This window comes from Myotis davidii, unplaced genomic scaffold, assembly GCF_000327345.1.
Source record: "Myotis davidii unplaced genomic scaffold, ASM32734v1 scaffold933, whole genome shotgun sequence".
In the NCBI taxonomy this organism is placed as follows: domain Eukaryota; kingdom Metazoa; phylum Chordata; class Mammalia; order Chiroptera; family Vespertilionidae; genus Myotis; species Myotis davidii.
Genome location: NW_006285240.1, coordinates 505,767 through 516,432, shown reverse-complemented (window position 1 = coordinate 516,432; position 10,666 = coordinate 505,767). Strand labels below are relative to the sequence as shown.

Genomic DNA, 10,666 nt, shown 5'->3' with positions numbered 1-10,666 from the left:
TTTTTTCTTTGTCTACATTACCTTCCCATTTAAAGCTTTCATGGCCTCAATTGCATCTTCTCGGTTATTGAAGTGCACGAAAGCATAGTCTCGGATTTTCTTCACCCTCTCCACAGCACCTATAAACACAGTGAAAGAATCATCATTAACCTTTTGTTCAAGAATATTGTTGGTTGCTCAATTTTAAAAATTAACTTTTGTCTAGAATGATGTTAAGATGGAAACTTGTTTAACATTAACTTGTTAGCGGTTTAGCATGTTGCTATACTGTTAGTTATACTCACTTGGGTGTAACTTCAGAGACCATGTTTTCTTTTCCTGAAATGCTTAGTTTCTAGAGACAATATAGGATGAGTCCCTATACCAGAACCAGAAGAGGCGATAGGTCCTCCTTTCTTCCTCCACTATCAAAGTTCAATTATCCTCTTAGATCCAAAGTCACAAAGCAAGCAGAGTTTCTACTCAACCACGTGGCTAATAGTTATAATCTGTCTTCCTTTGTGATAATGATAGTGCTGTAATGTAAGGATAATTTAAAAACATGGCAGTCCTCTCTTCTCTGTCCCCTCAGCACTCAACCCTTGACTTCTTATGACAATGGCTGTACAGAGCAAGATTGTCTTGTCAAGCTGAAAAAATAAATGAAGGTAGCTGAAACCATGAAGCATGGGACATGCAATTAACCGAATTCCAGCATGGCCTCTTTGTTCCTTCAGTGTCAGGTGGGCTAATTCTTGACTCTACCCCATGGCTTGTCTTAGTCATTGAGAAGTAAGAGATGGGCCTTGGAGGACCTTTACCCTTCTCATCTTTGATCCATTTATTCATCAGTGCAATCCTCCATCCAGGTTTTCCTGGACTGTTAGCACCCTGAGGGCAGCATCTGCTTCAGAGGCATCTTGGGGTAGTCTCCACCCAGTTCCTCACTAGTGCCTGGTGCTGCTCAGTAAATAGACATGGAATGAGCACACATTATCAGTCAATTCACTCTCCAACTTCTATCATGCCCATTAGTTGGGTGGCATTTCAGATGATAATGATTTAGGTGTCCTAAAATTCATCTTGCAGATGTTGAAATCAGCTTGCATTTTTGAGCAATAATGACTACCCATACCTGATTTTGGAAGGGTTGATATATGAAAATTTAGCCCCATAAAACAGACAAATGAGAAAGTGAGAGTTTGTTATCATAAAAGTTGTTTTTCTCTACAATAGTATTCACCACATGGCTACTTTATTGTATTCCTTCTTTAGAGTATAGGAATTTATTTTGATTGATATTCATTGGGTAGAAGGTGAGGTAATAAAATATCAGTGGTAACCCATCAGCAATAATGAAGACTCTCTGAAATCATAATTGGAAAAATATGACTTTGTTTATTATCAATTTGTCAGGAGACATAAATTACCAGAAGAGAAACACACCGGTAATCCAAAGATTATCAAAGGGCCATGATTCTCAAAGTGTGGTCCCAAGACCAGTAGTATCAGCTTCAGCTGGGAACGCAATAGAAATGCAAATTTCTGGACCCACTCCCCAGACCTACTGAATAAAAAACTCAGGGGGTAGGTTTAGCAATCTGTTTTAACATGCCCTCCAGGTGATTCTGATGTTAAATTGTTTGGAAAATCAGATTCTGAAGAATGCCTAGAGTCAGAATTTCAGCAAATACCCTTGGGCTACACTAGGGAAGAGTACACATTTTTAAGGCCCCAGTTTCTGTTCTGATTGCCATTTATTTTTCTGAGTGACACTGTACTATTTTCAGGTTAATCAGGGTTAAAATAACACATGATCAAATATTTGCAGGGAATGCTCTGATTCCTCTGAGGGATCTAATCTCATCTTTTCCACTGGAAAAGAAACTAGTTGGCTCTGACTTTTTCTTTCCAATACAGCAGGTGTCTGCTAGTCTCCACCCTCTGCAATTCACTGATTGTTTTCATATAATTAACTGGGCCTGGCCACGTGTCTCTCTTCTACGTGCAGACTTGGAAAGCTGATAATCAGTAACTGAAAGGAAGCAGCCTTTTAGTAGTTTCTCATTCCTGTCCTTTTCTAAGAAAGGTAATGTCTTCAGTTACTGTAGATAAAACTAAGAGGTATTATTTGCTCTGGGAAGATAGAAAGTCAACACAAAGTGTGTGTGTGTGTGGGGGGGAGGCTGGTGAGGAAGTATTATTTTTGTACACAATGTCAGTTCCTATGCCCACGACTCCATCAACTTTCAGATCTCAGTTTACATGTCACTTCTGCTAACCATGAGTCTCCTCTGCACCCCAAGAGTAGACTTTCATTCCTGTTACTCTTCTGAAGCATCTTAAACTCCTTACACACACACCACACTTGTTAGCTTCTTCCTAGTGCTTGGCATATAGGAGCTACTAAACTAATGACAGTTGAATGAATGAGTGAGCAAATGTAGTGGGGATGGAGCATGGGTGTCACAGGGTTGTTAAGAGCAAGCTCTAAACCAGACTTGAATTCAAATCTTGTATTTTCCACTTGCTAGCTCTATGATCCCAGGCAAATTACTTAATTGCCTTGGTTCCTAGTTTTCTAATCTAGGGAATAATTTAAGTAATAAAGTAACCTACATGCTAGGGTTGTTGTGAAAAATACATGGCACGTGCTGTGAAAGTGCCCACTGCAGTGCCTGGCACACAGTGAGGCAGTTAATCCTTCCCACTCTCTGGATTGGTAGCTAGTGGTATGGAGACACCATACACCACAATGGCAGGGAAGGCAGAGTTCCTGAAGGCTGGAAATAGACAAATCTCTGGTGAATCTTTGAAAAGGGAGAAATGACATCCTTAGTAATTACCTTTAGAAAAAATTAGCTTATTCTGTTACACCTGACACGGAACCCAGGCAGCAGGACTATGTGAAGTGAGTATTCTCAGGCAGTTTGAACATGATGGCACCGTGGCTGCTGTCGATCAACTAACTACTCCAGAGTTACTGCTGGAGACAGAAAAATTCTCATTTCCAGAAAGGTGTCAACACAGTAATACACTTGGGCTAGAGTGTGTTCCAAGACGCAGTAATCCCACAAGCTGGTCTGCCAAAAAAATGGGATGCAGGGTCCAAATATTTGGTAAATCCAGCATCCTCCATCTCTTTTCTCAGAGACTTTCAAAGCCTATTAGAAGGTTAAGGACTCCGATGAGTCCCACAGTAAAAAAATCTATTTAATTTTGTTGTTTCTAGTGTTTTCAAACTTATTTGACTATGAACCTCTTTTATCAGTAACATCTGCTAACAGTCTGTAGAAATAATGTTCTACGGAACTGACTTTGGGAAAAGCTTGTTTGCACTTTGCTTCTTGAAATGCTTTACCTGCCTCAGTGTTGTAGCTCTTACATGAGAAAAAAAGAGAGGGGTTGTCAATCTCATGACTTCAGATTGATACTGAAAAGTATTGATAAGATGAGCAGCAGCTAATTATTGCCCTCCACCTTCCCTCTATTCCTTCTTCTTTGCCCAAATGAGTTTTCTAGAATTAATTGTCACCTACTTACTTATGAACCTAAACTCACAATCATATTCCATGAGACCAGTGATTCCAAACTGGGGGCACCTTTGCCCTCTACAGTACATTTGGCAATGTCTGGAGGTAGTTTTGGTTATTACGTATTGGGGGTTGCTACTGGCATCTAGTGGGCAAAGGACTGGGATGCTGCCAAATCTCCTATAGTGTATAGGACAGACCTCCACAACCAGAAATTATCTGGCCCCAAATGTCAAGAGTACTGAGATTGAGAAAGCATGTATTAGATTAGGCCGTGTATTCATTAATACAGTCAATACTTGTCAAGCATCTAACATGTTTCAGACACAAAGACAGGGGCTGAAGAGACAATAAGAGCAAGAAGAACTCATGGAATTTATAGTTTAGTGACAGAACTGTGTATCCATTAAGTAATCACACAGATAAGTGTAAAACTATAATATTGATAAATGTTATAGGACCACATGTCCCTATTTTCTAATCCAAAGGTATAAGAATAGTTTTAGTAATTTGCATGCAATTCTGAGAATGATAACTGAAAGCTATATTGTTTGAAATTATGGAAGTCATTGTAAGCACAAGTGTTTTTAAAATATGTTTTGAACAAGTTATCTTCTACGATATGTCTTACCTGGTTTAATATTATTGAATTCTTTTTCAATCATCTCTTCAGAGGTAGACAGCATTAGGTTTCTTACATACAGGATTTTCACTGAAGACATTGTGTCTTCATCAACTTCTATTTCTGGTTCTGCCCAATCTACTGCAATGGGGTGTCCCCATAACTGAATTCTTCCTGCAGAAAGGATCACAAGTGTGATTAGTTATATAGAAATCAGGACAACATTATCTCCCTTCAGACTGATGGCCTTTTACATGGAACTGACCCTGGAGATCTTAACTGAACAAGAAGAACAATACTAAAACTGTAGATTATTTATTTTAACAGACATTGCAAATAAATGTAGGAGCTGGCTAGAAGGGAGTTCTGTATTATAAGTGGCTTATTATAATGATTGAGTATAAAGGAAACTAGGATGTGATTTGAAACTGATCAGAAATGAGGCAGCAATGGGCAAGTTGGGTCTTAGAACAGCTCCTACAGGGTAAAGGTTGGAGGTGAGATGGCAAAGAGGGAGAAAATAAAATAATGGATATAGCGCTCAGACATCAAGTCTGACTTCACGAAACACTATGAAGGTCACTAGGAAGTATTTCTGCTGCTGTTGGAATCTGTGTGGCCAGTTGCCACCACTGAGCTGTCCAAAAAATGGAGCATGGACGCAGGTGGGGAGGAGGGGCGGGGCGCAGGCACCCCTCATTTGTTCTGTGTCTATTTCACTTGGTCAGGGCTCCTATCCACTCACTGTCTTCCCTCTGAGTTTTCTCTCTTTCAGAACATGGACAACTTGGGAATCTAGAGAAGAACAATTTTTCAACCAAATTAAGAAGACAAAGAGCAATGGAAAAGTCTATAATGAGAACCTGAACTCTTCTCAAAAGGCTGGTTGTTATCCATGCCTACGTATATGGTTGAATTCCTATAAATTGCAGTTTACTGAATGTCTTGCCCTATACCAGCAGTTCTCAACCTGTGGGTTGCGACCCCTTTGGCGGTCAAACGACCCTTTCACAGGGGTCGCCTAAGACCATCCTGCATATCAGATATTTACATGACGATTCATAACAGTAGCAAAATTACAGTTATGAAGTAGCAACGAAAATAATTTTATGGTTGGGTCACAACATGAGGAACTGTATTTAAAGGGCCAGAAGGTTGAGAACCACTGCGTACTGTGTTTCCCATATGCCATCTCAGTCCCTTCTCACAGCAACTCTAGGGGAAGGGGAACGACTTTCTCACTTTTATAGATGAGAAAATGAGCTTTCTAGAGGATCTGTTTCACTTCGCACTGCTCCTGTTATGTCTTAGTCATGGCCTGTGCCCTACACAGTACAGATCTGTGTTGAAGGGATGAGAGGAGGGTGAGGGTCGGCTCAATTTCAAACTTGATTGAAATCTTGTTGCTTTATATTAGTTGTTAAAGAACAAGCTATATTCCAGAAGCAATAAAAAGCTTGAGGGAACAAAATCAGAAATTCTCACTATTGGTAAGGGTTTATATGTTTAATCATTACACATGGGAGGCAATTATTTTCAATCAAAATGCATCTTCTTTTTCTTTGCAAAGTAGTCAATGAAAGCACCTGTGGCATTGACATTTTAAAACCTGAAGAACAGACTCACCCTAGTGAATTAGCTGATGCTAGAGACCCTGGCCTTTGCTACCCCAGCTGGCTAGGTACCTTGTTCTGTATTGCTTCCCATAGATAGTTTCTTTCTTTACGTTTTTTCCTTCCCTCCCCTCCTGTTCCCTTCTACTCCTTCCCTTCCTCTTCCAGGCTTTACATAGACTTTGCTGTTCGCCTTCTCCCAGGATCCCCAGGATCCCAGGTGACTCTGGTTTCTGTAGGCCAGTGGTTCTCAGATGTGGCCCCACATTGGAATTAAAAAAAATTCCTCTCAATGGTGCACTGGATCCAGCTCCTATCTACTTGCAAGAACAGATTGTGACATTTCCAGAACTGTGTGAGCCAGTGGATATCACCTTGGTAGCTTGAAATCAGCACAGTGGGAGTGTTAATACCATGAAATTGGCAAATGTTACAAGTCAGGGCTTTTGATTTTCTCCTGGGAGTTGGCTGTTGAAGCTTTACCAGCTCATGGCGGACCCCTGGACTCGCCTTCTCAATTCTGGAATAAGTGGTCTGGGCCTCGGGACTCTTATAAACACCTCGTTTCATTTTAATACACAGCCAAGGTTGAGAACCACTGTTCTGCACACTGGCTTTTGCCTTCCCAGCCTGGTACCATGGTTAAGTCATCCATGAACCTGAAGATTTGCAAAAGGACAGAAGGGAGAGGCGATATGGGAAGCAGTGATTTCCATGAACATCCCTGGGAAGTCAGTGCTGGAGAGTAATCTGGTAACATAGGCTTTGAAATCAGACAAGTTCAAATATCAGATCAGTGATCTGGGCTATGAAACAATCTTTCTAAGCACCAATTTCCTCAGCTGTACTTGCTACTATCTGCTAAATTAAAATCTTCATTTAAAATACAGTATTCTTCCACCCCATCAGCCTCCCATAATCTGAGCTTCATCTGAGGAGATGGGGCTATTCCATCTTGAACTGTTTCCAATTTCAAGACTCAAAAGTGAAGATGAGACAGTGGTGAGTTCAATGAGACAGGCCTCACCTGAGAAAGCCCTTCCACGTGGTTAATGTAGGTGGGATGGCAGCAGAGGGCCTAGCTCTGGGGTATTGCTTCATCTTACACTGAAGCAATTTGATAGAAAACTTACTGGCACTTCCTGGAAATTTGGAGGTCCTGTTTGATTTTTTAAAAACATTTATTTTATTCTTGAGAATATTATAGCTATACCCCATTTTTCCCTCTATCCAACTCCAGGACAATTTTTTATTGATTTTAGAGAGAGAGGAGGGAGGGAGAGAGAGAGAGAGAGAGAGAGAGAGCGAGCGAGAGAGAGAGAGAGAGAGAGAATTAGAGGGAGAAGGAAACATTGACTGGTTGCCTTCTGTATGTATCCAACCACAGACAGAGCCCCCAACCTACGTATGTGCCCAGACTAGGAATCGAACCCACAATCTTTTGGTGTACAGGATGATGCTTCAACCAACTGAGCCACCTGGCTAGGGCTTCCATGTCATTAAGAAGGTATGTTATTGATGTTTAATAAATGTTTCCATGCTGAATAGTCCCTAGGTCAGTGGTTCTCAACCTTGGCTGCATATTAGAATCACCTGGGAATCTTTTTAAAATCCTGATTTCTGGGCCTCATCCTCCGGAAATTCTGTTTCTTTGTTATGGGGTGGGGCCACAACATTAGTAACAAAGAAACAGAATTTCCGAAGGATGAGGCCCAGAAATGAGGATTTTAAAAAGATTCCCAGGTGATTCTAATGTGCAGCCAAGGTTGAGAACCACTGGTTTAGATGGTTTTTTTTCTCTGTCTCCGTGTCTGGGTCAGCTAAGAAGGAAAAGGTTGCCGTGGGCTGTGCCTATCATGTTCCTCAAGGAGCTCTTTATCCTTTAAAACCAGGCTGTCCAGAAATCCTTTGTTGTTGTTGAATCTACAGGGGGTAATAGGTAAAATGTCCAAATGATAATAGATTTTGCTCTCAGGCCTCAGTAGAAATGAATCTGTTTGCTGAGACGGCGACTCACCACCGTGCCCCATCTTGTTGACCTGCTGATGAGGCAGGCTGCCCGAACTCCAGCTGAAGGAAACTCCACTCAGCTGAGGCCAATTTAAAGGGCTGAGGGCGAGGGTGCTGCCTTGATCGTGATAAAGATCGGCAGTGAGTGGGGAGAGTGACGGAGCAAGCGTCCATCTTCCTGGATCCGGTCTGAGAACCCAGAGGGGAAAGTCAGACCTCGAGTGGACGCAGCACAAAGTGCTTGGGAATTTCTGAAGCCCAGCTGCTCAGCCCTGCCCGGCTTCCTCAGCTCCACTCAGGTAAAGACAGGCGCTCTTTCTGGGGGTCCATGTGCTCTATTTTTTTAAGAGAGGGGAAGCTAACAAGAAGTTCCAAGTCTCTAGAACAGCGGTTCTCAACCTGTGGGTCGCGACCCCTTTGGGGGGTCGAACGACCCTTTCACAGGGGTCGCCTAAGACCATCAGAAAACACATATATAAATACATATTGTTTTTGTGATTAATCACTATGCTTTAATTATGTTCAATTTGTAACAATGAAAATACATCCTGCATATCAGATATTTACATGACGATTCATAACAGTAGCAAAAGTACAGTTATGAAGCAGCAACGAAAATAATGTTATGGTTGGGGGTCCCCACAACATGAGGAACTGCATTAAAGGGTCGCGGCAGGAGGAAGGTTGAGAACCACTGCTCTAGGAGCACTGGCTGTCTGGCCCCTGAAAACTTTCCTCCTTTCTGGACTCTCTCTTATTGTCATCCTCCCCCAGCCCCAGAACCATCGCACACATCTCCTTTCACAGAGAATAAGAGAGAGAGAGTGATCCACGAGGGCTGGAGGCACGGCGGCCGGTTTCTCAAGGGAGCGGCAGCTGAGTAGGGCTTTGGGCATCATCAGTCGCAGAGGGGAAGGGGATCTCCTTAGGAGCCCAGGAGACAAAGATGAGCATGGTGTTGTCTAGGACACTGAGGGGTTTGTCCTGCCAGGAAAGAGAGTTTTTATTGGGAAGTAGAAGGTAGAAAATATGGTTGTAAAGGACTAGGGGCATGGATGGCAGGCCTTGAATGGCAGGCTGAGTTTACTGTACTCTTTATCTCAGTGGTTCCCAAACTTATTTGGCCTACCGCCCCCTTTCCAGAAAAAATATTACTCAGCGCTCCCTGGAAATTAATTTTTTAAAAAATTTTAATAACAAACAGAAAGATATATGTATTAATGTTTCTACCTTTTTCGTAAAATATAGTAAAGGTGTAAATTAGAAACATTGAAGTTTGAAATTATGAAACTATTTATTGAACTCAGAAGAGAAAGGTAATACGAAAAAAGTTAAATGCACCTGTGGCCATCACCGCCCCCCTGGATGCCTGGATCGTTGCAGCGCCCACCAGGGGGCGGTAGCGCCCACTTTGGGAATCACTGCTTTATCTCATGCGGTAAGGGGTGGTTGAATGCTTTAACTTATCAACAGATAGAGATTGAATTTCTGCTGTTTGCAAGACTTTGTGGAAAGGATGGTCCAATATTTTGGGAATGCTAATCTCCTAGTAATGTTGAGGATGGAGTAGGCAGAGGTTGGAGGTACACCAGAGAGAGAGCAGAAATGGGAGAATAATTAGGAGACGTTGGAAAAATCATCTAAGTAGGGAGGCGGGAGGGGATATCTGTGCTAGCTTATAATGATGTCCTGAGAACAGAATTGAAATGGGGACGTTTCAATGGCTGAATTGTTGGCTTTGAAGAAGAGAGGAGTTGAAGAGGACAGCAACATATCAAGTCCCAGTCACTGAGAGGTTAGGTCTGCCCCATGAGGAGCTTTAGTGGTTCTATGCAGCTGTGAGTCAGATGACACGACCACTGGGTAGCGAGCACAAAGTAAATGGAAACTTCAACATTAAAACATGCACCTCTCTAACAGACTCGGCAATTCTGGGGGGAGAGGGTGCGTCTCATATTTTTTCACTTTCAGCTGCCTTTATGAAAATATTCTTAAAAAAGCATTTTCCCCACGCTCAGAAGCCATCTTCAATGTTGGAAACTTCTAGCGGGCTAATCCTGCTGTTGGTTTGTTTTGTCTTTAAGAATGTGTACCAGGGCAACCTAACTTCTGTTGTTTTTGTTATTTGGTTTTCAGTTCTGGAAGCTCTCCCATAATGTTCAGGAGAAGAGTTGGTTCTGATTGTCCAGTCTGTTGTTATGGAAATCCTCTTATTTTAATATTAATTCACTTTAATATCTTACTCTGTGTAAGTCTGAGCAAATATTTTAGAATGAAGACTTTCAACAATTATTTTCTAAGTTGATCTGACCGAGGCAGATCTTAAATTTAGGAATCAATGGTTATTGCCCAAATGGGTCTTACCCTATGGTGGTAGCACCTAACAAAGCTCCTCTCTCTCTCTCTCTTTAAATTGATTTTTAGAGAGAAAGGGAGAGGCTACAGAGAGTTATTATGTCTGTTCCTCCAAGTTATGCAGAAATTATTAGATACTAGGAGTCATAAAAGAATATCACTCCATTGTCATGGGGGTAATGTATCTTTGAAGATTTATTATTTCTACATTGTAATGGATTTCTAATAAACCTGATAACAAAATATCTCTGTAAAAATAACTGTTGGTCGATATATTTAATTTTAAGAAAATTCTTTACTTTCGGGATTCATGATAGGATGGCTGGAGCCGAGTTCTAAATTTCTCCGATGTGTATAAATTAGACTTAAGGCATAGACTCAGAACCCATTCTGCGAAAACCTCAGGGGGCTTACTGTATTTGGAGATAGGTAAGAAGGATAGAGAGTTTAAACATAACAGAAGCAACACAACAACAGCAACCACTTGTTTCCCTTGCTAAGGAGCACAGCAGCCGGCAGAGGCAGGCGGGATGGAGGGGGGAGACTCGGGGGGG

General features: G+C 41.7%; 1 protein-coding gene across 1 annotated transcript in view; it reads right to left on the bottom strand.

Annotated features, from left to right (window-relative positions):
• Nucleotides 1-10,666, bottom strand: part of A1CF (APOBEC1 complementation factor) — a 77,547-nt gene that overhangs the window by 14,508 nt on the left and 52,373 nt on the right. Inside the window, exons 6-7 of the mRNA XM_006755858.1 lie at nucleotides 4,144-4,308; nucleotides 22-119 (exon numbers count right to left, since the gene is read on the bottom strand). Coding sequence (XP_006755921.1) covers nucleotides 22-119; nucleotides 4,144-4,308 — 263 coding nt within the window. The remainder of the gene's footprint in view (nucleotides 1-21; nucleotides 120-4,143; nucleotides 4,309-10,666) is intronic.